The sequence below is a fragment of the Callorhinus ursinus genome, unplaced genomic scaffold (genome assembly GCF_003265705.2).
Source record: "Callorhinus ursinus isolate GAN/ISIS: 27379988/994484 unplaced genomic scaffold, GSC_fseal_2.0 scaffold4, whole genome shotgun sequence".
Taxonomy (NCBI): domain Eukaryota; kingdom Metazoa; phylum Chordata; class Mammalia; order Carnivora; family Otariidae; genus Callorhinus; species Callorhinus ursinus.
The window spans coordinates 70578514-70606254 of record NW_027397066.1 but is presented as its reverse complement, the minus strand read 5'-3'; the positions used below and the strand labels follow the sequence as shown (position 1 = coordinate 70606254).

The 27741-nt window shown below is 42.2% G+C and overlaps 1 protein-coding gene across 6 annotated transcripts in view; it reads right to left on the bottom strand.

Annotated features, from left to right (window-relative positions):
- Nucleotides 1-5885: 5885 nt before the first annotated feature.
- Nucleotides 5886-27741, bottom strand: part of AFF1 (ALF transcription elongation factor 1) — a 202702-nt gene continuing 180846 nt past the window's right edge. For 5 of the 6 annotated variants that reach the window (XM_025887178.2, XM_025887181.2, XM_025887182.2 and 2 more), the window contains 9 exons: nucleotides 22108-22211; nucleotides 20877-21132; nucleotides 20083-20174; nucleotides 19840-19900; nucleotides 15888-16024; nucleotides 15234-15302; nucleotides 14484-14621; nucleotides 12367-12572; nucleotides 5886-11330 (listed from right to left, as the gene is read on the bottom strand). In XM_025887178.2, the coding sequence (XP_025742963.1) occupies nucleotides 11209-11330; nucleotides 12367-12572; nucleotides 14484-14621; nucleotides 15234-15302; nucleotides 15888-16024; nucleotides 19840-19900; nucleotides 20083-20174; nucleotides 20877-21132; nucleotides 22108-22211 (1185 nt within the window). In that variant the 3' untranslated portion in view covers nucleotides 5886-11208. The remainder of the gene's footprint in view (nucleotides 11331-12366; nucleotides 12573-14483; nucleotides 14622-15233; nucleotides 15303-15887; nucleotides 16025-19839; nucleotides 19901-20082; nucleotides 20175-20876; nucleotides 21133-22107; nucleotides 22212-27741) is intronic. The other variant, XM_073891900.1, reaches the window with a different exon arrangement.

The following is a 27741-nucleotide window of genomic DNA, read 5'->3' as shown; positions in this document are numbered from 1 at the left end:
ATCCTAAAATTTGTATGAAACCATGAAAGACCCTGGATAGCCAAAGCAATCTGGAAAAAGAGAAAGAAAACTGGAGGTATCACAATTCTAGATTTCAAATTATATTATAAAGTGGTGGAAATTAAAACAGTATGGTACTAGCATAAAAATAGACCCATAGATCAGGGCGCCTGGGTGGCTCAGTCGTTAAGCGTCTGCCTTCGGCTCAGGTCACGATCCCAGGGTCCTGGGATCGAGCCCCACATCGGGCTCCCAGCTCAGCGGGAAGCCTGCTTCTCTTTCTCCCACCCCGTCTGCTTGTGTTCCCTCTCTCGCTGTGTCTCAAATAAATAAAAATAAAATCTTTTAAAGAAAAAATAGACCCATAGATCAATGGAATAGAAAACTCCAAAATGAACCCATAATTGTGTGGTCAATTAATCTTAATTAATAAAGGAGGGATGAATATACAATGGAAAAGATAGTCTCTTCAACAAATGGTGCTGGGAAAACTGGACAGCCACATGCAAAAGAACGAAACTACAGACCACTTTCTTTCACCATACAAACTCAAAATGGATGGAAGACCTAAATATGAGACCTGAAATCATAAAATCCTTGAAGAGAGCACAGATAGTCATTTCTCTGACGTTGGCCATAGCAACATTTTTCTAGCTATGTCTCCTGAGGCAAGGGAAATAAACTGTTGAGACTACATCAAAATAAAAAGCTTCTGCACAGGGGCGCCTGGGTGGCTCAGTTGGTTAAGCGACTGCCTTCGGCTCAGGTCATGATCCTGGAGTCCCGGGATCGAGTCCCACATCGGGCTTCCTGCTCAGCAGGGAGTCTGCTTCTCCCTCTGACCCTCCCTCCTCTCATGTGCTCTCTCTCATTCTCTCAAATAAATAAATAAAATATTAAAAAAAAAAAAAGCTTCTGCACAGTAAAGGAAACAATCAACAAAAAAAAGCAACCTACTGAATGGGAAAAGATATTTGCAAATGACTTATCCGATAAAGAGTTATTATCCAAAATACATAAAAAACTTATACAACTCAACATCTAAAAAAACAATCCAATTAAAAAATGAGTAGATGACATGAATAGACATTTCTCCAAAGAAGACATACACATGAAAAGGTGCTCAACAGCACTCATCATCAGTGAAATGCAAATCAAAACCACCATGAGGGGGACGCCTGGGTGGCTCAGTCAGTTAAGCGACTGCCTTCAGCTCAGGTCATGGTCTCAGGGCCCTGGGATCGAGTCAAACGTTAGACTCCTTGCTCAGCAGGGAGCCTGCTTCTCCCTCTGCCTGCCACTCCCCCTGCTTGTGCTCTCATGCGCTCTCTCTCTGGCAGATAAAATCTTTAAAGGAAAAAAAAAAAAGCCAAAACAAAAACAAAAACAAAAAAACCCCACCATGAGGTATTACCTTATACCTCTCAGACTGGCTAAAATAAAAAACACAAGAAATAACAAGTGTTGGTGAGGATGGAGAGAGAAAGGAATCCTCTTGCACTGTTGAAAGAAATGCAAACTAGTACAGCCACTGCAGAAAATGGTATGGAGGTTTCTCAAAACATTAAAAATAGAACTACCCTATGATCCAGCAGTCACACCACTGAGTATTTGCCCCCAAAATACAAAAACACTAATTCAAAGGAATACATGCACTCCTATGTTTATAGCAGCATTATTTACAATAGCCAAACTATGGAAGCAGCCCAAGTGTCCACCGATAGATGAATGGATAAAGATGTGTTATATACAACATGAGAAAATTATTCAGCCATAGAAAAGAATGAAATCTTGCTATCTGCAACATGGGTAGAGCTAGACAGTATAATGCTAAACGAAATGTCAGTGAGAGAAAGACAAATGCCGTATGATCTTATTCATTATGTGGAATTTAAGAAACCAAACAAATGGAAAAAAAAAAAAGAGACAAACCAAGAAACAGACTCTTAACAATAGAGAACAACCTAAAGGTCAACCAGAGAGGAGGTTGGGGGATGGGGTAGAGGATTAGAGTACGGTTGTCATGATGAAAAATAAGCAGGGGGAAAAAAAAAATTCACAGCCATCCACAGTTGGTATGAAAGCTTTTTTGGGAGAAGTGATTTGGTTAACATAAAAAATCTTAAATCTGATTTATCTTTTGATCCAGAATCCCCCTTAGAAAAATTTATCCTAGAAAAATACTTAAAAGAATGCAAAATGATGTGTATATCAAGATTCCTCAAAAAAAAAAAAATCATCAGTACAGCACTAACAGAATAATGGGGGGAGTGCCCAGGAGAGGCACATATGCATAATGTGAGAATGTTTACATAAAGGGTGATATATCCTTACTGCACAATACTGTGTAGCCAAAACAGGATTACCATAAAAAGACTGAATAAAGTGAAAGAATCAGAATATGGTATATTCCACATCTATGTTTAGAAACAAGGTATAAGTGCACAATAAAAGTTTTGCAATGAGATGCACCAAACTTTATGGCTGTTAGCTCTGGAGGGAAAGGGATAGAGTATGTTTGGAGTATGTCTGCCCTTGCAAGTTTTTGCTCTGTATGCTTTTATGTCATTTGATTTTTTTTTTAATTAGCCTATTTGCAATTCAGTTGAAAATGAGATTAAAAAAAAAAAATTCCAAAATGATTTACATGTATATGTAGGCTTGGGAAGCTCTGCAAAGCCAGTCTAGCATATCACTCACTCCCTCCTTAAGATGCTTGGCAAGTCCTCAGTTGCCGTGCTGGCTGCCGAGTCCTCCCTGCAGGAAGAGTTTCCTCAAGGACTGCAAGACAAAGATGGGACAGCAGGGAGTCGAAGAGTTAAACTGAAGCCACACTTCTAAAGCCCATGCAGTTGAGTACAATTCATTTTTTACATCCAAGAGTGTATATACACTTGTAGAAAAATATGTGTGCATGCGCCTGTGTGTGTACTATTGCTTAGATGATAAGTTATAGGAATATTTAGCAGTAGAGAGCTACAAATCCGTAATTGTTTCTGCCGCCTACCCATGAAGTAAGGTAAATGAGAAGTTAGGACTGGGCCCCAGTAGTAGAAAAGGGTGATTCACAGCACTTATCCAGGGCAGGCACATGGTCTTTTAAAGCTAAAATAGAATTGTCTGTTTAGAAAGTATTCCAGGTCCGCCCTCCAGTCTGTTGGAAGGGCACAGGTCTTTATTATCTGAGCCTTGATGTCTCACTGCAGTCTTGCTTTCAGCGGAGTGTGGTCTATGGGGAAACCACAAACACTGACCGAGTCCTGTTCTAAGACAAAACAGACGAGATGCGTACATTTATTTAAGCACAGCCAAAGGAGCAGCAGATAAACCTCTGCTTATATTAAGGTAAAGACCCGTCGGGCTTCAAAGTTGTTTAGAACGGATTGGAAGATTCTCAACACCTAGATGTCCTAAGTAAAAGTAGCCTGGGTTGTGACCATTTACATTTCCAACAACCCCGGCACAGAATGAACAAATATCTCTTTAAATAACTCAGGTTCCAAAAGTGCCAAAATGGTTGCTAATGCAAAAACTGTGTAGGACACAAAGGGCAAGGCATGCTTACTTCAGAGTTGCCTGGTGCTAACACGGCTTCATGGAGCCTGGGGCACAGCCCATACGTGCCTCAAGACACCAAAAGCAGAAACTGCAAAAAGACATTGGTAGAAGTTGGCCTACTTAAAACAAACTTTATTTAAAAGTGCCATAATAAAAACTGAAATGCAGAAGAAAATTTAGAGAGAAACATTTCTAACATAATAGGTTAATATCCTGAATACAGAAATCAAAAAGGGAAAAGATGAAAAGCCTCAAGGGAATCATCTATTCATTTTTGCTGCTCAGCCTCCTCTCTCTCCCTTAAGAGACCCCTTCCTAATGGTGAACTCATTACATGATTTAGGTGAAAACCTTCCCCACATCTACTGAGTTGGGCACTTGAACTGGGTCTTAGGGTACTGGCCACAGAACACACGCTCTGCGAATGGCAACTTGGCATGTGATGGGAAAAAAACAGTACCACGGGGATAAAATGTTAAATGAAAACATCAGAAGACACCGTTTCCCACCTAAAGAATTAGGTGGGGTTTTTTTTTCCCCCCGCCTTGCATTCTCCAAATATACCCAGGATTCATAAAGGAATGGATTATCAATGCATGCTAAAATCACAAAGTGTCCGAAGTTGCTGGACCAGGGAAAAGCCCATATTCACAACAGTGTTTCGATGATTGTACCTTAACCAAACAAAGTTAGCATCACTAACAATTTTAGGTGCCTCCTGACAGGACACAATGTGAAGTATACCACATCCCCTGTGGGGTCCTGCCAAATATAATCTGGCCTCTAAGACCTAACCCAGTTTGCGGGAAATACAGGAGTTGGAGGAATGAATTAAAGGACACTTTGGGAAACACACAAATCCAAGATGTAGGACATCACATTTAAAAAAATTTTTTTTATATAATGACTAAATGTTATGCATGAAACTTGACTGAATCCTGGTTTGAAAAATAAGCTCTAAGACCTTTCAGGGACAATTACAGAAATTTTAACATGAATTGAATATTAGATGTTTGTTGAAAATTTTTCTTAGATAACAGATATTGCTGTTGGAAAAGGTCCTGGGAAATGCAAGAACTTTTTAGGGCTGAAACCTAATTCAGCAGAAATATATACATGCACACATTTACTTAAGGACAATATGGTAAAATATTAATTGCTGAATCTGTCCAAATAGTTTGATTCAGGGATGGCTGTGGAAGCATTCTTTATCATAGCCCCTAATTAGAAATAATCTCAATGTCTAACAAGGAGGTTGGTTAAATAAATTGGTACAACCATACAAAGGACAACTACTACTGAAAATTTGTAATAGACAAGCTAGGACATGGGACATTTTTTGTGAAAAAGATGAAAACCAGAGATTTTATGGCCCATCCTTCAAGGCCTAGTTCCAATGAGATGTCTGCCCTAGAGCTTCTCTTAATGGGGACTAAAAACACTCCCTTTCTCCACACGTGCTTGCCACTGTGTGCTTACCGGTTCTTGGGGCTTGTCGACTCTACAAGCTTGCTGAGTGAGGGTGGGGGGGTCTGTTCGGAAGGATCAATATAAGTAGAGGTCAACCTAACCTATGGAACAAAAAATGAAAAAGGAAAAGGAGGGTAGTGAGGTCTTTATCAGTGTTCGGTCAGAGGCTGGAGGGTAGCTGTGGGGATACTGTGGTGCCGTAAGGGGAAGGAGTAAATTAAAGGAACCACCAGTTTGTGAGTGTTCATGCCAGGTACTATGCTAAGCACTCTCCAGAACCATCTAGCCCAATCCTTACCATCTTACTACTAGGTAGATACCAAATCAAGAAAGTTTATTAAAATGAGAAAACCCCAGAGAGGTTAAGTAACTTGCCCAAGGCCACATAGCAAACTCAAGAGCCAGGATTCAAATTCAGCAAGTCAGATTTCAGCACCTAGGTTTTTCCTGATTTCCTAAAAGCACTGAGGTAGAACATGAGTTTTCAAAGTAGCAAAGGGAGGAGAGACCAGATGGCCTTTCAAAACCAACATTCTACAAATCTGTCCACCCAACAAACATTGAAAACAGGCAAATTAAGGTCACCGTTGCCCCTGGCACAGAATGTCAGAGAAGATGCCACCCTGGTGAAAGGCTAACTCGTGTGTGACTGAAGTTCTTAAAAATAAACCAAAGAAAGAGAAGGATGAGCTTCCCTCTGCCCACCCTTCTTTTCCTGTTTCAACAATAAATACATATTGTGAACGAGGGCATGTCATTCCACCGTGTCAGACTCTTCTTGGCTAAGTGGTAATTATATATAGCAATTTTAGGAATTACTTTATTCAGGCAAAATGAAAGCATGGATTCAACCCCAATGATTTCTCTAAATTTTTATTAATTTTTTTTTTTACAGCTCGATCCTCTTGTGAAAAGGAAAGAATTTGAAGATTAACAAGTCAATTACATGTCTTTTTAAACAGCAATTAATCCTCATTACAGAGAACAACAAACAAAAGATCTGTGGCACGTTATCTTTGGAAAGATCTTTTGCAAATTTTTCTTCTAAAAAAAGAAAACTATAATTTTCACAGATCACATATGTCTCTTTCAAAGGACTATACAAGGCAGCTAAATTTTATTCACACAAGCCCCAAGTTGCAGTTCCATTGCTGAAGTAGATACAATACATGGCATCCCCCTTACTTGTGTTGCACATCTTCCCGCTGAGAGCATCCCTGCTTCCCTAGCCTATGTACAAACTCACCATGTGGACTAGACAGCTGGCACATTATTCCACAAGAATTAGAGACAAATTCGTATTTTAGACAGACCAGTGATCATTTATCAACTGGGCAATTTATTCCTTTTTTAAACAATTTTAATACCAAGATTTGACTTCCTCTAAAGTTATAAGAAAGCAACAAATATATAATATAATATATAACGGTAATAAATAAAAAAAAGGCAACCCTGCTCAGGTATCATCCAAAACATGATCACATTCAGAAAGACAAAAAACAAAAAAGATTTGGGACACATACCTATAAACACACACACACACACACACACACACACACACACACACACACACACAACATGAACAGTGTATACTTGATATCTGAGGGGGAACGTGCAGTAATTTTAACAATACATGTTGATGGCCTGAACAAAAGGCGAAGTTAATACTGCCTGTGTTAAGCATCACCTAAACATCTACTTTTATAAGCAAAGCACGTTATCTTCCTTAGGTCGGCCACCGCCTGGTCTCACCAGTGCAGCTTGGCCAGCCTTGCTGCCAGTGGTCTTACTCCCTTGTCCTTCCAGGCCGAGAGAGTATATCTAGGCTCACAGGGAGCTGTAGGTTTCCTTCCTGCCCTTGTGGGTAGAGAAATACAGGGAACTTTTCTACCCATCACAGTACCTGTTGAGATCTGTTGCACAGTGGAACATAGTGTGATTTCCCTAGGACAATAGGAAATCCACAGCCCCCTTAAGTAGATAGGTGGTGCTTGCCAACTCATTGTAGAACTAAAGAACATGGCCAGTGGTCATCATTCTTAGTCACTGAGAAACCAACATGACTGGATTGCATATTGGAGGTTTATATGGTACAAATACCCCTTGCAATGTTTGAAGGAAGATCCCCAACACCATGTAATTCTGCCAGTCAACCTCTAGCAAACAAAATGACAAGATAAAAAGGCACAGGAAAAACCTTATATTCATTAATTCTCAATAGGACCAAAAACAATCAGAAGAGACAACCCACTACAGAAAGGGAACAAAGAAGTACCGCCATAACCCCGACACGCCTCCGTAGCCCCATACACAACTCTTTCCAGTGAGCAAATCTCTGCATTTGTGTTTCTAAAAGAAGCCCAAATATCCTTGCAAAACTGAAATACTGGTAATTGATGGTAAAGACTGTAGTAGGAGAAGTGGCAAAGTTTTTCAAAGATTTGTGTAGTGTCTGGGAAAATAAATCCTTAAGAAAAAAGTAGAATCTGTGGTGGGAGGTAGGGAATCAAGCCTTATTTGATTCATTTACCTGAAGATGAATAAATATGCCTCAAACTTCATGAAGCAGAAGAACGAAAGGTACAAGACCCACATTAACATGTCTTAAAGCCATATCAAAATAAATACAGCATTATCCCAAATTAGTATTATTTCAAAATTAGGTTTGGTCAACAAAGGCACAATGAATAATACATCTAATTCAACCAGCCTCATAGCCTGTGTGTGTGAATGCGTATGCGTACGTACAACACACGCACATCTCCTTTCTGTATCAGATACAAAAGCTGTTCATTTTGGAGGACATAATGGTTCATCTTTTTGCTTCTAAAAATTATTGGACAGGAATCCTAACAAAATAGTAAGCTCCTGGTTCTACGAACATGAATATTTAAGGTACCAATTAAGGCAGGTTTTCAGCCAGAAAGGGGCCAACTGTTAGCTTCTCAAAAGCCTGGGATCTGGAATCAAAGGATATAAATGTGTTCTAATTTGTCTAGGGGAAAAGCTAAATATCTTGGTCAAAACAGATCTATAAAATAAAGATCCTTTTATTTAAAAAAAGAAAATTCAGATTCATTCAGTATCATGCAGCACTGAGTGTATCCTAGAAGTCATGCTACTGCAACTCTCGTCCTGATAATACACCCACTGGACCCTCGCTTCTTCACCGCAGCTCACATGTGGCGAATGTTTTCACATTCTTCCCCAGTGTCATTTGGTAAATTTCAGTGAAGTGTTTTTCATCCTTTAGCAGGGCCCCTAGTCTGGCTAAAATCTCAAGTTCAGTGATTCACATTTTAATTATCTACAGAAAGGACAGGAACATTCAACATTTTAAAAAGTAAAACAGTGTTCTTCCATTTCCTAGTAAAGAGACACACAAACACACACACACACACACACACACACACACACACACACACACACACAAAACTGTAGTGCCAAAGGCAAGATTTTACACTCAATTTTCACTCCTTAAGATGCTTTGTTATTTGTCTCATTTTATAATCTAGTCCTTTCAATTATCTACCTCAGTACAAATTCTGCCTTTGGGAATTTAAGCATGCAGTGAAAAAGTGCAGTGATTTTTAAAATTCTTTATAGATTTCTATATACAACTGTAACAGGAAAAAGACATTATGAACATTAAGGATTCATCAGCCACTATTTTTCACATACTCTATTTAAAAAGTAGCCACTGGGAATCCTCTTTTAGGTACAAGGCAGTAAGAATCGGAAATATCCCATGTTCAAAATATTACAAATTGATCTCTGCAAATTGATTAGTTTTTCAAGGGACAAATAAATTTTTAATATAAAGGTCAGGGGGGGAAACACTACACACGAAGAATAAGGCCACTGAAAAAGCAATCTTTTTTTTTTTTTTTTTTTTTTTTTAGAAGTGGCTGAGCAATCGACGCCGAGTGTCTTCAGTCACAGGAGCAGTGTCGCTCACCGACAGCGTGCGCGCGCACACACACACACACACACACACACACACACACACACACACACTCCAACACATCTGCATAGATCAGAACCTGTCCGAAAAAGACACGGCCTCCCAAACTGACAGGTGACTTGTACTGGGGTATGGTGGGGTAAAGGGGCAGAGAAGGCCAAGTGAGTAAGCAGGAAAAGGACATTAAATAATCACATATACCTGACTCTGGTGTCTTGTTTCACACATACAAGAGATGGGCATGATGCCACAACTCACCAGACAATTACTGCTCATTTAACAAAAGGTTTTGTTAAATGGCCTTGCTTTAGAACATCAGCGAATGAAATCGGTCCATCAAGACCACACATCCAGTCCTCATGCTCAGGTAGTAGTACTGCTCTAACTCTCTGGCTTTCACCTAAACATAGGTAACAAACCTCTGAACTAGCTACTGATAACAGAGAACAGGCTGGCTAAGACACTGAAGGAACAGCTTCACACGAACACTTCATACGTGAAAAATCATCATCACTCCCATCCTCCACACATCCCTTTATGTATTGACCAAATCACCGAGTTCTTACATTCCTTGTATGGACCTTCAACCTCTTCCTTATACAGATGGCACTCCCTTCTTCATTAATAGTATGAAAATGACAAACGTTCTGGGTAGGAAACAAAATGTAGAGGGGCAGAATGGGATAAAGGGAGAGAAAAAAATGAACCAACAGTAGCGATAACACTCACTCCTCAATTTTAATACATGTGCAAATTCTACTTCTAAAAGGGATATCAAGAATTGGCTTTTAAAAACACTGCACTCAAAATAATGCTTCCAACAGCCTTCAAAGTTTCAATAAAAAAAAAAATCTGTGCTTATGGTTATGTGGGAATTTTGACTGTGTTCTTTCATTAGGTCATTCCCTATGAACTTGGTTTAACGTCTAGAATATGGCAATAACAACATATGGGAAGGCCACGGTTCTTCAATCCAATCAAATCTAGTTGACTGAGAACACTTTGGAGTGAAGGCATGTGGTGACTTTTTTTTTTTTTTTTTTTTTTTTTTAAAGTCTAATTAACCACCCAAATCTCCACATCCTCTTAGGGAGTTAACTTACCCTAGACAATCAAGGGCTCAGAAAGTGTACTTTTGCTATAAATATAAAATAATCTGTAGCAGAAAAATATAGCCTCTCTAAGGAGTAGATTTCATTTTTCTTTGTTTGCTGACAAAATTCTGAGTTGGTTAGACAACATGAGTTACCACATAACTGTAGACCACAGATCAGCACCTCAAATTCCAGCTCTACTTAAACAAAAATTAAAAAGCACTTTAGCCATCTGGTCAGGTATAAATGTTGGTTCCCTTCTTCCCCAAGGTAGAAAATTCAGAATATAGTCAACGGGTGACTGCCTTTCGCTGACGCAGGGGGTGGGGGACGACACCACCAAGTCCTCCATCGTGCATGCGATCTCAAGATGGCGCCCCCGTGGGCAGCAGCTCCTCCCTCCACCGCTCGGACTTAGGCCGACTCCCAGCAGTGACGGAGAAATCAGAAGTGGGGTGAACGCGCGGTACTCCAGGCAACAGGGGCACGGGGGGTGTGGGGGAGTTGCCTTCAATTTTATAAACTGTGACAATACTTGGTATTATCAAAGCCACTGTTCACGGGCAGGAAGTGGGGTACAGTGGAGTCCTTCACAACTTATGCTTTATAGGTGACTGTTAGAATTTAGTAAACAAATATTTCCCCCAAAACTTAAAAGAAAAAAAAATCATCCACAAAACCCTACACCAAAATTCATTGTTTAAAAAATTTCCTTCTGGGAATAGACTAGGGTGGCTACTGAGATGACATGAACTTGCTCTCAGAGCTGAAACTGCTTCTCCTCATTTCATCTGCCATTTGCATCCTGCTGGTTAAAAAAAGTACGGAAATGTTTCTAGACCACTCATGTGCCCACTTAGTCTACATTGCACTTCTGTCCTTCAGTTAGGAAAGGCAAGGTCATCTCTGGGGCCAGCCTCCACCTCTCTGCTTCTGTACAACCACCACGTCCAACCAACGATCATGTAAGTTCTTGAAAGTTGAAGTGGACAAACGTCCTGGCCATCTCATGGTGCTTCTCTTCTCGAGTTTGGTGTCTTGATGAGACAAACGTCTGAACTGTTTCTCAGGCTTTCAATGTGCAAAAAAGTTCCCAAGCCATCAAATCAACTTGGGCCTCTGTTAAGGTGTTTTGGTTGCTTGTTTTAGCCGCTGAAAACCCTGTCTTGTATAGTGCACCAGATCCATCAAACTGCTGTTGAGGGCCAAGGCACACACACTTGTGCTGAGCTGAGCAAAAAATTCTGCAAACAAAGCAAAACCAAAACCAAGTGAACACATTTGCACACACAAAAATAAAAATGGAAACATAAAAAGTCAAAGTTCCAGCAACTGTATCCCCACAATATTCTGTACTTCATCACAGCAAAAAATCGCCATCTACTACCGTTAATGGCCCACTAGTTCTCCGTACCCCTCCACTAGGCTGCAAGGCTGAGCCCAGAGCCAGTTCTCGAGCTGAGTCCATCAGGCCTGGCACAGGGGCTTGTGCTGGAAGATACCCAACCTGTACTACCAGGCCAATGGGGGACTGAATCAAATCAAAACAAAACAAAACAAAAAAACCCCAACAGGTGAAAAGCATCATTAGTTTGCTAAGAAAGAAAGTAAAATTCTAAGAGGCTATGAGAAAAGTTAAGTGGCTACAGCTAGTTGGCCCCTGCCTTCCCTACAGCCAGGAGAAAATCCGGAGTGGCATTCGGGGGCAGTGACAGGTACGCTTTTACTCAGTGCTCACTGGGCGCTCACAGAGCAGTTCCTCGAACGGCACACACTCTACCATCACCTAAGCCTTGGCTCTCTCCAAGGTTTCTTCTTCTCAAAGAAGCCTCAGCACTGTGTGCTATGCCACGCTTCTTGTACCGTTGCTAACCGTCTTTCTCAACAGATACTGAAAACAAGCGTGCGACTCCGTGTTTAGGTCACACTACCTCACGTACCACATGGGTTGTGCGCAGACAGCTGGTCCCTTCCTGTCTTTACTTGCCCTGCCCTTTCGCTAGCACTTCAGCTCGGGCTGAAATGATGATGCCAGAACGTCTGGAGGGCGAGGCGCTGCAACCACTTCTACTTTAATTTTGCGGAGATCTGGTCACGGAGGCTTGGCTCCGTGCCACAGGGCTCAAGCAAGAACTGCGGCTGGGTCATGAGGCAGAAGGGAGAACAGCAAATAGCTCCACACTCCCTTCACTTGAGAACACTGAACATAAAATACAAACCAACAACGGCACTCCCTCCCGATCCCCATGCCCCGGGAATTACCACCACAGAGCCTTTTACCTTTATTCTTCCTCGTCAGGACCTCAGCCTGCTCCCAAAGATCGAAGGCAGTAAGGACATGGGACGTAATGGTGACATAAGACGACGTCATGTTTTGGATGGTGACAGGCATGCCGCTGCTCCCGCCACTGCTAGCACTTGACTGGGACCCGACGGAGCCGGCAGGAGAAGGCATTGGAGAGAGAGGGGACAGTGTGCCTGTGCTTCTGGGAGGCGGGACAAAGAAGAGAACTGGTTCATCACCTTAACCCCGCAGATTACAGACTTCTTGTCTCTGGGACTGCAGTCCAAGTTACAAAGTTCGGGATGCACTAGCCAAGATGAAAATCACTTCTACAAGATCAGAGACACCCTTCGCCTTCAGGATTTGGGGAATTTACTTCATGGCACACAACAAAATGGGGCCACCAAATAGAGAAAGTAGCTGGACGGACGCAAGGTGTCCTTCGCCGGACCCAGAATCAGGTGGGCACATCTATGTTCCGAACATGCTTGCTCCATTTACACAGTCTACTCCCTTGGCCTGGAATCCCTTCCTCCCCCCACCCTCAGTTCTAACTTCCACCAAGACAGTACTTCCCTGGGAAGACAGTTCTAATCTCCTATATATTTATTCTCTCATCCAGTCAAACACTGACCGAGCATCCACTCCACACTTGGCCCTCTTCTGGACCCCAGGGAGACAGCATGGCCTCTCTTTGGCCACCACCTGAACTGGTCTCTTTGCATTTACCTATTAATTTATCCACTGCATTTCTCACATCCCATTATACTCTTCTGTCTATTCCTTTTCCTTCCTTGAAGGCTGGGACCATTTCTTATGAATCTTTGCATTTCTAGCACTTAACACAGAGAGTAGGCCCTTCCCAAGTATCTAACGAATCAATGACTGGATGAATACAGGACAGCCTCTGAGGAGACTGGGCAAGAGGTACTGCGCATCAGGGGATGCAGTTTTCTATCTACTCTCCTTCTGGCTATATACCTGCACGTGCAAGTTAACAAGGGCCTTGACGGGCCTCAAGTGAGAAACACGAGGAAAACATTTAGACATAAAAAGTAATGGAAAGATGGGTCAAACAGCAGGAGCCTCATGATTGGGTCCATCTGCCCTCAGGGAGCTGCAGGGACCCTAAGTGTCCCCTGCAGAATGTACACTGTGAAGGACTAGAGTGGCAGCTCCATGAGGGCAGAAATTCTTGTCTGCTTTGTATACTGCTTTATCCCCTGTACCTAAAAACAAGGTTTGGTACAAAGAAGGTGCTTGCTATATAGTGGCTGGACAAATGGTGAAGGAGTTATTTAAAATAATATGACTGACAATGTATTGACTTAAAATTAACATCTGAGGTGAGAGTCATGAAAATTTTCAGAGGTAAGAAGTTACTTCTTAATTTTTTCTTTTTTTTTTTTTTTTTTTTAGAGAGGCCATATGGGACTCCCTTCTCTTGAATGTGCTAGAAATGGGGCAATTTTCTAGGTGATATTCTTAAAATAGCAAAACCTATCAGAACGGGGAATTTTTCAAGGAGTATAACCAAATAAAACAACAACAACAACAACAAAACATGCTAGGTAAGTACTACAGGGAAGAAAATTCTAACTTCATCTTAACAACACCTGCACAAAAATTCTGTTTTTCAACATCTTATGGCACAGATGAACACCTTCAGTTCACAAAGGAGGCAGGAGTCAGCTAGAGATAGTTTTCATTCTTAATATTACTGTCATAGATCCTAGATAAGGGCATTCAGTTCTGGAAAGTTCTTGTTTACTGAAATGCCAAGACAACGTCATGTAGACGGAGAAAAGACTTTGGCTCTGATTGGCTCTGCCTCTGTTGTGTGTTGTTAGGCATATTTGAAGATCCTCAAAGCTCTAAAATTTTGACCCTATATTCTTTGTAATTATCTTTTTATGTTATTTACTCAGCAAACACCTTAACTTATACCTATTCCTCAAAAAGGTCGAAATATGCTAATAATTTAAGGAGCAAATCAGCACATAGATGTACACAATTTTTGGAAAGCCAAAGTCATACAAATGGTTGCAAAAGCAAGAGGTAAATAAAGAGATAGCTTGATTTTGAGAATTATTTAAATTAGATTTTTCATTACCTTGCAATGCATGGAGAAGGTGCCTGGGCAACTTTGAAAAAACTGCTGAAGTGTTCGTTAAGAGCACGAGAATACTTTATTGCTGTCTCTTTTTTACAACGAAACATCGCCATGTTCAAAATGGACTGGCAACGCATGCTATGAACATAAACAGAAGTTAAAGTCAAGAATTACTTTGTAGACACGAGTATCACTACTACACAAAGCCATCTAATTAACCCTTTATAGTCTAAGGAACACTCTGGGTTTTCCTCATTACATGAGGAAGAACATCTTAAGAATCTTACTATACTGTTCACACTAACATCAAAAGTAGATAAGACACAAAGGGGCGCCTGGGTGGCTCAGTCGGCTGAGCATCCCACTCTTGATTTCGGCTCAGGTCATGACTTCAGGGTCCTGAGATCAAGCTGACGCTGAGAGTGGAGGCTGCTTAAGGTTCTCTCTCTCCCTCTCCCTCTGTCCCTCCCCACAAAGTAAATATTGGTGGAAAACCACAAATACACAAGAATATCATTTAAGTCATGAGACCAAAGCATCTACTGAGTCAACAGTAAAATGGCAGATGTCTTTCAGAAGAAATGACTATCAGCGGGATTAACCTCCTGACCACACATCCTACTTTCTGGTATTGTTCCGCCTTTCATTATCAATTTCCATGTTAAGAAAACAAATTACTCAATCTTTTTTATAACAGCAAAAGATGCAAAAGCAAATACTATTTAGACAAGGAAAAATAAAGGTACACACCATAAAACAGCAAATATTTTCTCTTGTGGAGTTGAGGCGTCTGAAAAGGATTTCAATGACATTATAAATCTACAGGAAAATATAAAAATACATCAGGTTAACCAAAGGCAGTTAGAAAATCCCAGGCACAAAGATACCTTATTAGGTTTGTCTTGGTTTTATGTTGATTTTCCTGAAGATGTGAAGACATGAAAACCACGCAGAAGAAAACCCCAGGCTTTAGAGCAGTAATTCAGGCCATTCGGCAAAGCAGACAAGGACACGTCTCTTCTCTGGCCTGTTACCTGCTGGAAACCACGTAAACGTGTGTCCTCACGGCGTCCCCTGCCCAAACACAAAGAAGGGAGCGGACACGGAGCTGCCAGTGCATCTGATAAGACAGCCAAACTGGAAAAACCGGGCTCTCCCTGAATGGTCCGGCATTTCACGGTGCACTTGGCAGAAGGATGGAGCTGGACCCGGTCCCTCCGTTTTATCACTTCATCTAGAATACAATTTTCGTTTCGGGCCCAAGGAATGGTCCTGGATCAGTAAATTTTTTTTTAAGTCTCCCCTTTATTAAGTTGTCTTCCTACTAAATTCGAGTGGATTCAAACAATAAAAGGTGAGGAAGGAAAAGCACGTAGCAAGATGGCAAAATGACGTGGCACTTACTTAATGAGGTCTGCACTCTCCGAGTACACCAAGTAAGCCGACTTGGACGCCGAGCTTTCCGACTCTGTGGCAATCCCACACTCAATAAGGGACAAGGCGGCCTCCAAGTACTTAAAAGCCTTCCCAACCTTGTCCGTCTGTAGAAGAGCATGGTCAGTGTTAGGCCTCAAACAGACTTGTTTATAGTTTCTCAACCACATCCTCTACCTCAACTTCCCTCCACTGTCTTAGTTTAATTACGGCTAGGGAAAAGCGTGAGAACAAGGGAACTCAAAATGATAACCAAAGCCTGTTGGCTCTGACCTACTGCAAAATTTCTTTTAGCGAAAATTTAGTAGGAAAAAGAAAACAATCTTATTAAGACTACTCTCTCAAAGTCTTAAGCTACACATTCAAACCAAGGCAGTAAGCACATCGTCCCCTTGTTATTGGTGTACAATTAAGTGATTTTCATGAGAAGATTTTCCTACACACCCAGAATGATGCAGACACAAATTTCTTTGTGTAGAAGTTTATCTTATAAGCAATAGGAAACATTATGGTTTAGGAGCATCTTAGAACTTATGTCTAACAATAATCGTCTTATATATTTTAGAGCCAAACAGATAGATTATCCAATCTCATTTGGAAGTCAGGGTTAAGTGTACAAGGCTATCCCTGGGCCAGGGAGGATAAAATTTCAGAGTCCCCTAAAGGGCAAGTAGAAACATGAATGAGCTCAAATACTGATGGTCACCTAAACCTGAAGGCACGCGGTGTCACGGAATGCTCTCCTCCCTGGAACACAGCCAGCTCTTCAGAGACTGTAATAAGCACCCCCACCTTTTCTCTACACTTGCCATATGGACCATGTGTTATAAGAGCAACCAATTAACACATATCCAAGTTTGTAGTTTCTGCTAATGCTTCCAACTTGGTATGTTCAAAAAGAATTAAAAACAGCAAAGATGCAAGAGGAGTATAAGGAGATGGTAACATATCAGCAAAGAAAGATGGCGTGGGGCTGCTAACTTTTTAAAAATAACTTTGTTCTAAACTATTTTTTCTAGAGAAAGCCAGGCTCAGAAAATCAGTGACAGTAGAGAGGTTCCTCAAAAAGTTAAAAACAGAACTAACTACCCTATGTTCCAACATATACACTACTAGATATTTACCCAAAAATACTGATTCAAAGGGGCACATGCACCCTGATATTTATAGCAGCGTTATATACAATAAGCCAAATTACGGAGCCCAGATGTCCAATGACTGATGAATGGATAAAGATGTGGTGTGTGTGTGTGTGTGTGTGTGTGTGTGTCTACACACACACACACACACACACACACACACACACACGTACATATAAAATAGAGTCTTACTCAGCCATCAAAAAGAATGAAATCTTGCCATTTGCAACAACGTGGATGGAACTACAGGACATTGTGCCAAATGAAATAAGTCAGTCAGAGAAAGACAAATACCATATGATTTCACTCTTGTGTAATTTAAGAAACCAAACAGATGAACATAGAGGAAGGGAAGGAAAAATAAAATAAGATAAAAACAGAGAGGGAGGCAAACCATAAAACACTCTTGACTGTAGAGAACAAACTGAAGGTTGCTGGCGGGGAGGTGGGTGGGGGATGGCCAGATGGGGGATGGTTCTTAAGGAGGGCACTTGTGTGATCAACACTGGGTGTTATACGTAAGTGATGAATCACTAAATTCTACTCCTGAAACTAGTATTACACTATATGTTAACTAACTAGAATTAAAAAATAAGGAAAAATTAAGAAAAACTTGAAACATTAAGTATGGTATTTATTAAGTGCTGTCAACTTCCTGTACTTGAAAAATATGTTTTCTATGTTTAATAAAAAGTCCGTTTTACATTTCAAAAAAAAAAAAACAAAAATTAGTGACAGAAAGAGTAAAGATCAAATTGGCACACCCCCACTAAACCAGCAGTACAGGGTTTTACTGGTTTGCTTCACTGGTGAGAATTTAACTCCTCAATTTGTTTATTTAATGCCATCTCCTTCATGGAAATTCCAAGATTTATACTGGCCTTAGTGTATAAACAAAAGGAACTATAGTAAAAAAAAAAAAATTGCCAATATCCGCTTCTTTGAGGGAAGTATTCTGTAAGGCTAAGAACGAAAACATTCCTGTGACAGCCCCCTGGGTAGCTCTGGAGACAGGGTTCAAGAGTAGCGGCCTCACTTCCCTTTTCAACAGTGAGTAGGACGCAGAGAAAAAAAAGACACTCCTCTATGTTCAGTGGTGCACTTAATGATTTGGAACGCAAAATGGACCAATTTGAGTCCTTGTGCAAATAAAGGAGAACTAAAGAATAAAGAGGCTGCCCATTTGGGCTTTTGTCCAAACCAGCATATTTTCAGAGTGAAATGAGCTATTATTAGCTATTAAAATGAGATGCAACAAGGTATAAACCAGGACTGAACTGGGCACACTGGGATATGCGGGCAGCTTAGGGAGGAAGAAGAGGTGCATCTATATAAATTAATTAAAACAAAAACAAAGTCCCCTGGACTACTGTTTGAATAATGAAGGAATCTGGGGCGCCTGGGTGGCTCAGTCGTTAAGCGTCTGCCTTCAGCTCAGGTCATGATCCCAGGGTCCTGGGATCGAGCCCCGCATCGCACTCCCTGCTCCGCGGGAGCATGGTTCTCCCTCTCCCACTCCCCCTGCTTGTGTTCCCTCTCTTGCTGTGTCTCTCTCTCTCTGTCAAATAAATAAATAAATAAAATATTTAAAAAAAATAATGAAGGAATCTAGTGGCTGAAAGCGTCTAATGTCAGGGCAAGTTTTAGACAACCGGCTGACAAAGTACTGAATATTTACTCTTTTGCAGAACTCAAAAGGTTCTCACAGTTCTGGCACCAGCTCTGGGGAGCTGGAAGGCAGAGACAGGAAAAACACTGTCACATTTGGTGCAGATGCGGCCATCCTAGGAACGGGGCTGCTCCGGAGACAGGTCTAGAGGCAGAGGCTGATCTTTGAACCCCTCACAGCATTCCCGCATAGTAAGGACTTGATAAGCATCTTGCCCTGATGAACAGGGGCTGATAACAGGGTCTCGGCCCAGCCCTCCTTAGGTCCAGCCCTCCCTAGCCGGTCTGAGGATCTGAGGAGAGATGCTTGCCTGCAGACTGGGGTGGAGAGCGCAGGCTGGGGTCTCAGGGGCACTACGCTCTTCCCATGTGTATAAGGTTCAATATATGGTATTTGCAGGGGTTGGGGCTCAGAGCACACATGAAATAAATAAAAGGCCCCGAGCCTCAGATGTTTGAACACGACAAAGGGCAGGCATAATGTAATCACACTGCAGCAGGGATGAACAGCACATTCAATCATGGATGCAATTAACCACAAAGCACCGCTTCCCAGAACATCCCAGCAGCCACTGGGGAAAGAGAGCTCATTTTGTAAAAGCACGTATACCCACACTGCAATCATTATTACCTTCATGTTCAAATTTTACCGAACGGCACTCGGTCTACTCTTTCCTCGGGCCATTATCTCAAGGGCGTTAAGACAATTTGGGAGCACAGACTACCTCAGTTTCTGAAACGTTTTAGGCCAAACACAAACTGATCGACTTTCAATAGCAGAACTCGTCTCCCACAGCCGAAGAGCTGACTCAGTGGCACGAGGAAGCCCTCGTGTATTAAAGCAAACACCACCAGGTAGATTTAACTTCCATTCATTTAGATGTGAAACTTGTCACTAGGTACCCTGTCTATTCATTCACTCATGTTCAGACTGAGTCAAAGCGAATAATTTCACTAAGAATCCCTTACCCCTCGATTCTTAAGACCTGCTGATCCTGCTTTACTTTGTGACCCATGTCGCCCCCCCCCCGCCATTCAGTGATAGGGAGTTCAATGAGACCACAGAGACCTTATCAGAAAACATTCTACCAAAGAGATGAAAGAGCCAAACTGACCATTAACTCTGCTTTTTGCTTCAACTTTTTGGCCTCCTTCATGTGAAAATCTGCTTGTTGTCTGAAAGAGAAGCAAAGATCAGCAGTGGGTCAGAGGAACCTGGAATTACTAGACTGAGACAAGAGGAGTGAAGACGAAGGGGGTGAAAAAGGCTGGGAGGAGACGGGGGCAGGGGGGGGCGGGGGGGGAGGAGGGAGGAAGCAGAGAAGGGGCAGAGGAAACAGGAGGACCAAGGCCCTTACCTGTCAGGCTTCACTGGAGGCTTCCCTGGTTTCGAGTTACCATTTGGCAAAGAAGGCACCAGAAAAGGATATGCAGTATCTCCAGAAGGTCCCTTTTAAAAAATCGTCATACAGGTCACACTCCAACAGTTACAACCATCGACCTAAAGGTACCACACCCCTCTAAACTAGCCCAAAACAGTAGTTCAAAAAGAGGAAATCAAGTACTGTACAATGCAGCTTAGTTAAGCATTTTCCCAGCTAGATTCATCCGCAACTGTAGGTACTGACTGTACTGAGGACCAAAAAGATGTAAGACAAGAATGTCCAAGAGCACTCAACAAAGCTAAAAGTTACATTTTCTTGTAGTGCCCCCCCACCCCAGGTTAGCAGGAAGGAAGGACCTTATATTTGACTATTATTTGAGAAAGTGGCTATTTTTTTTTCCATTACAACCAAAAACCAAAGTATCTGATACCAAACGTGTGAACCAAGAACTAAGCTAGGTAACGTTTTTTACTGCAAAGCACCAGATAGAAAATTAACACAAAAATCTATTCTGATTTTTCACCTCTGAACCACTTCGTTAAGGAAGAATAAACTGACATCTAAACTTACATGGAATATTAACCATCTTTTTTACTCTCCCTCTAAAACGTGGTAGAACCTTAAACACAACTCATCGTTGCCTTATCTGCAGGGATGAAGAGTTCTGAAATACCATCCTTAGGAACTTCTCTTACCTGGGAATTCAAAGTGAAGATGTACTGATGGGTTCCACGCCACAAGTTCCAGCCCCCCCCCCCCCCACTTACCTTGTGCTCTGTACTGCTTCCGGGTCCCTTCCCCTCGACTTTTCTGTGCTTGGGAGCGGAAGAGTCTTTGTGGTTGCCCTTGCTACTACTGGCACTTTGGGGAGGGTCCTGGCTGCAGGAGTCGCCTTCCCGCCTTGGCCTCTTTTGTGCAGGCTTGGCTGGCTTCTGGGAGGACGAGGAGGACGACGATGACGATGATGCAGGTGGTGGGGGAAGCGCTTCCTTCCTTGAGGGCTCAGAGGAGGGCCTGGGTGTTCTGGAAGGAAACATCATGCAAAATTTTAAGTTAAGACAGAACCCGAACCACCTAACTTTAGTAGTTTAGTTGTAAGATAAAATGGCCGACAACACCAAAAATTAAGAAATCACAGAGCATGAAATCCATTCTTGTAGAAAGGCCCAATTTCAGGGACTTTGGATACCTTTGAAAGATCTAGTCCGATCTATGAATAATGGATTAAGTTGTGTGGTTTGTCACTAAGCTCCCAGGGTCTCCACAGATCCCAACTCCCCCCAACCAAGTTAGTCTTATTAGCTGTTCCCTAACCTGTAACCTTCTCTGACAAGCGGCCAAGCCAGCTGCCACCTTCTCTCGCCCTCCTCCCCGCTCCCTCCCTCCCAAATCTGTTGGCTCCCACCCAGTGACACTATGCACTTTCTTTTGCCAAGTCATCGTATGAAGCGATTTCCTGAATAAACCAGAGAGTGAATAACAGTTATTGTTTATAGTCACACCTTCCTGGAACTACCCCCCGTCCCCCACCTCTCTCCAAAGCAAGAGACTTAGTGAATAGGCCTGGACACTTCCAGGAATCGCCTGAAGAAAGAGCACTGAACCCAGGCTCCCAGGGTTCAAGTGCCAGTTCCATCTGTCATGAATTTTGTGACTATGGACAAGTCATTTTCTCTGTTTCCAATTCCGCAAAGTAGGGATAATAATAGCACCTTTGTTTTTATGAAAAATTCTTTTAGAAAGAAATTACTTCCAGATGTTCAGGAAATTTTCAATAGTTAAAATGTCTTTGATAAACCTAAGCTTGGACTCAATGAATTGTTAATTCCCAAAAGGTCCTCATGGATAAAAGCAACATGAAACAAACTTAGCGCCTCATCAAGATGAGCCCAACAGTGTGCTGATCCACTCCTACCGCAGAAGAAAAATGTTTTTGCCCTCTCAAGACCTGGGAAGACTCAATCACCTTTCAGGGCGGTTGCTAATCTCTATACTCACTTTGCTTTAGAAGATTCTTTGTGGGAGGATGAAGATGATGACTGTGACTTGGTTTCTTTCTCCAGTCTGGCTTTCTTGCTATCATGGTCTTTCTCTGCTTCAGCCTATTAGTGTAGCATAACAAAGTACACTGTTACAAACAGATGTACGGACAAAACAAAAGACTTCACAGCAAAGGTAATGAGTTATTGGACTTTCGACGACATCTATACACACACAGCAAACTTCTAAGTACCTATACTGTGTGTGTTTTGGGGGGTGGAGGGAAGCAGACAATGGAGATTTGATGAGATCTGTCCTGAGACAGATTCTCGCACAAGGAAGGAGTACCCTTCCCACCCAGGGAAGGGAGATCTCTATGTCTAAGTAATAGCTGGCAACAGGAAGGCTAAGTAAGAGTCCCCAACACATCACTGATGTTTTTCTAAATATAAAAGAATCAATAAAACATGCATATTCACAGCAAGTAACAATGGATGATTTTATGAGTAAGGACATCCCCCTTTATTTCGAAAGGACCATACACTTATGCCCGCTAATTTATTCTTTGTATAAAATTAGGAGTGGAGTACTTAAAGCTCACTTTTCATCTAATGAAAAATAAGTATATTGCTGAGAAAGAAACAGGGTTACAAAACCCTCTGTCTCTATCTTATAGGCAGGACTAGAAAGACATATAACAAAGTAAGAATAGTTGCTTTGGGATTCCAGCTAACTTTTTTTTTTCCTCTTTCACTGACACAACTGTCATTCTTTCTGTCTTTTTAAGAGACTGTCTTTATATCTCTCTATACATATATGGGGACACATGTTTCTATTTTTCAAAAAATTTGAAAAAAAAAAAAAAAAGAAGGATAAGGGGCGCCTGGGTGGCTCAGATGGTTGGGAGTCTGCCTTCGGCTTGGGTCGTGATCTCCAGGTCCTGGGATTGAGCCCCATATCGGGGCTCCCAGCTCGGCGGGGAGTCTGCTTCTGCCTCTCCCCCGTTTGTGCTCTCTCTCAAATGAACAAATAAGATCTTAAAAAAAAAAAAAAATGAAGGATAAGTGTAATTTTAATGAGGGAAGAATATAAACAGAAGGGATATTTAAATCTATAGTCACATACCTCAAAAACATCTGTTTATACCAACTAAAGCGCACGCTAAACACACACAATGATTAAGAGAACAAAGAATTTTTCACGGCAAAAGTCTTTTCCCCTTGTCAACGTACAGACCAAGTTTATGGCAAGTCTCACATAGACTCAGTGACTTCATGGCGGCCTCCTTCCCACTGGTCTGAGTTCACATAACTGCTCCATGGGAAGAACAGCAAATGACAATAAAGTGATTGGTGGGAGTCCTTCAATTAATTCTGATGCACATTTAGAACTAAACTCCTCCAACTGTCAGTTCACCAAGAGAGAAATCTGGGACACTACCCAGTCAATCTAGGACAATCCCTAAAAAACCTGAAATCCTCTCTTAAAGCCTTAGAGGAAAAAAAACATTCTTCAAATTAACTGATTGTGGGAGGCCCTGACTTTCACCACTGGTCTCTCCCTCATTCCCTGAATCTCTCCAAGAAAAAATGAATAAATTCAGATGGGCAGGCTCAAGCTCTGCCCAGACATGAATAAGCAGCTCAAAGGAAGGGGAATAGGAAAAATGTGCCCCTCCTCCACCAGACATTCTGCAAACACATGTGTCTGAGTGTGCGCGGCCATTCAGCCCTTCAGCTCTCCTCCGGAAAAACACTTTCTCTCTTGTTTCAAAATGGATCATTCAAGGTGGCTTATAAAGATACAGGTTTCTAATCTCTTGGTGTGTGAACAAGTGAGAATATGAAGAAGGGAAAATATGGGGAGAGAAGAGAAATGGAATCCAAGGGAAGGCTTTTACCCTCCTCGAGACTCATTCTGCATGGCCGGCACAAGCCCAGTGGCCCCCCGACAGCATCCAGACAGAACCTGGACGTGGCTGATCCAAAGCGACGGAGTTCAAAAACTTAGTGCAAAAATGGGAAACATACTTATTTTTATATTGATAAAATGCTGAAGTGGTGATGTTTTAGATACACTGGATTAAATAAAAATTTAAAAATTATTTTCACTGGTCTCTTGCCTTTTTATAGTTTTTAATGTGGCTACTAGAAAATTTAAAATCACATATATGGTTTACATTGTATTCCTAGTGGACAGTATTGTACTACAGTTTTCTAGAGCCACGCTGCAAATTAGGCTCTGAACTTCCAATTAGCCAATTCGAAGAAGGAATTATAAAATGTACAGGTTAGGGGTGACTGGGTGGCTCAGTCGTTTAGGTGTCTGACTCTTCATTTTGGCTCAGGTCATGATCTTGGGGCTGCAGGATTGAGCCCCTGTCGGGCTCTGTGCTGAGCCAGGAGTCTGCTCGAGATATTCTCTCTCTCTCTCTCTCTCTCTCTCTCTCTCTCCCCCCACCTCTCCCTCTGTCCCTCCCCCTCCTCTAACAAAATAAAATTTAAAACATAAAATGTACCGGTTAGAGGAGATAAAAACCAGTTGTTCAGAAATATAACTATTACAGAAGACTAGAGAAAAAGCACCCTGGAGGACCCTAGTAAGAAGATAATGTGACGTAAACAAACAGGGTCTTAAAGGCACAGCTGAAGGAGTCGAGGGAATTTGACAGAGCTGTTTCTCTTGTGGCCTCAGCATGGACGTCATGGGCCAGCAGCAGAATTCTGGAGCACAATTCAGAAGAAATGGAAGGTGCTGGCACACGCCAGGAGAAGCCTCCGGCAGTTCCGCAGAGCACACAGATCCCCATCCAGCAACTTGTAATGGTGACCCTTGAGAGACCATCAACGCTGGCAGAGAAGACAGAGTAAACTGGAAATGACTAAGTTAAAATAGAACCCTGCTATTCTTGTCAGTTAAGAACCTACTGTGCCCAAGAGTCTCTGCCACCGGTGGGCCCAGTGAATTCTCCTCCGTCTTAGATTAAGGGCTGGAAAGTTGGCCTAGCAAGCAGTGAGAGATGATGGGAGATTTCTCTCTGGGCAAAGTCACAGAATTTGCTGAAATATCCAGACAGATATTAACTTGTACATGTGGCAGATAGCAATATATACTTTTTCCAGTGGAAGGTATTTCTAGGCAATTAATGACACATAGATAAGTCCCCATGGGAAAACTAGACATCAACTGTCCACAAGGTTACTTCCTTAAAACAAAACAAAACAAAACACCACCAAACCCCAGAGGTGGAATGAGAGTTCATTTTTGTTTGTATATCTTCACACTGCTTAGGACATGCTGGTTAGGACTATAAACCAAAGTGGCAGACCTTATACACCACACATGAAAATAAGACTCACAGTGAGTCAACCCTCACGAACTGGACATACCTCTGGCTTGTGCCAATTGGTGACTCAAGAGAACAGCCAGAAAACCCCAAGAAATCAACAAACACAAACACTGACACTAACATTTAACACCTGTGGTGGCACTTACTGGCGTAATATGCTTATGACACTGATAGGCAGCACTGACAAACTGATCATATTCTGTAAGTTGGCAGAAATTAAGCCATTAAACCCAATGAAGCAACATTCCCCTTCTGGTGATTGTCCTTGCTTGACTGAGTTCAAGCCTGTGGGCTTGAGGTCAGTGTTTCTGTACACTATGCACTTGAAACCCTGTCATCTTCTGTCTGGAACAATCACAGAGGCTTCTCCAGAGTAAATATTTGTCAAGTGGCACAGAAAGTAAGTTGAGCGGCTGAGGGGCACAGCTGCGGCCCCAGGAAGCAGGATGGCGCTACAACTCTAAGTGGCTGGATTTAGGAAAGGGCTATTAAAGAGGGCACCAAGCAGTACTGAGTGGAAAGAAATGAAGTCTTGAATTTCAAGACCAAAAAGCAGGAGGCAAGGAGTTCTTCAGATTTTTCTGGGACAAGCAGCCATTTGAAAATGAGAGAAGAGTGATGTACCCTTCAAGAGGAAAAGGAAGTCTCATGTGCCCTGTGGCTTAGCCACAGATCAAACCCTGTTACAGGGAACCCTGTGTAAGCTCTGGGCTTTGGAAGTTCCCTCTTTCCAAAAGGACAAGCATCTCAACAGGAACTGCATCAACAAGAAAAGAAGGCTGCTGGCTGATGACTGGTCCTTCACTAACTTGTTTACTTTTCTTAACCCGTTGGGTCAGGAGGCCAAGGATTACCTGTCAGATGCTGCGCCCTCTACAGAGGACAGCAGAGGGCGTGTACAAAGACCATAAAAGGAAGAGGGGGGCTGTGCTGGGCCAAGCCGGTTTCTGAAGAACACCTCAGGGCAGCCTCCGACCTGCCCCAGCACCTGGCTTGCTATCTAAGAACTTACAGGTAGCAAAGGGAAAATGAAGACAACTTTTTCAAAACGGACACTCATTTAAGGCCACAGAGTTTCTACCAGGAGCTTAGCTATGACAGAGCCGAGGAGCATGTGAAAAGGCAATGGACATAGAAGGGTAGGTGGGGGTGAGGACGCGGCACACGGGAGTGGCAGGAGCGGGAACAACAGAGGGACTGAGCCAGGACGGCACTCTGTCAGGGTCAGTACACTGATCTTCAGCTGTGACCTTGTGCCTCTCTCCAGTAATGCCCCCAACCAGACACCTGGGTACAAAAAAAAAAAAAAAAACCCAACCAACCAACCAACCATCAGGTATGAAAGAGAAGAACATCACTGGACTGGGAGGAGTCAGCACGAGCTCCAGAACTACTTCTGCTAAGCATCCAAGTGTGTGAGCGCCTTCCTGGATCGCCTCTAGAAAAGGAAGCAGCTGAGCAAGTAACCCGTAGGGTCTTGGCACTCAAACTTTAAGACCGTCACCTCCCTCAGGGAAGCAAGAGGGCTTGGTAGCACCTGGGGACAGGAAAAGTGGAGAAGTAGCCTTCTAGGAAATTCGGGATTTGCCTCTGCAAGGGGTTCACTAAGACGATGAGGACACAGTGGACACCAGGTCCAATCAGTACCAAGAACGAGGGCGGGGCCTTACTGAGAAGACAGATTACAGTCACTGGGATAAGTACTACAGAAAAGGAAAATTAACCCACTTTCCCCCCTTCTTCTTGGTGAGGAAATACACAGGCATAAGAATGGTTTAAAACGGCCTTGGCAACCATGCTTATTCGGTTATGATGCTCTTCTTAGGGCAATTAACAAGGCATGAAGAAATCAGACATCAGTGGCTTTAGGAAACTATAAGGGATGACTTTCAAACCCTTGATTTTGAAGAAGACTAACTGGAAATGTTAGTCTGAATAAACAATCCAAGGAAAGACAGTCAGATCTTGGATAGAAGGAAGGGACTGAACCAACCATCCGCAAGCAATAAAAATGCACACTTTCCCACCACATCCCATAACTTCCTTTTCCCATTCCCCAAAACTGACATAAATGATAGTTCTGAAACGTAATTTCCAAAAATGCCAAAGCTTCTTGGTCAGTGAAGCAACTGTTTAGAAAAATAAAAAGGCAGACTTGAATGAATATACCTCCTTGTTCAGATATTTGTCTACATAATGGTTAGGACAGTCTGGCATTTTATTTGAGAGGCGATCTATACAATGAGTGAAATTAAATGAGATATTATAGGGACGTCTGGGTGGCTCAGACGGTTAAGCGTCTG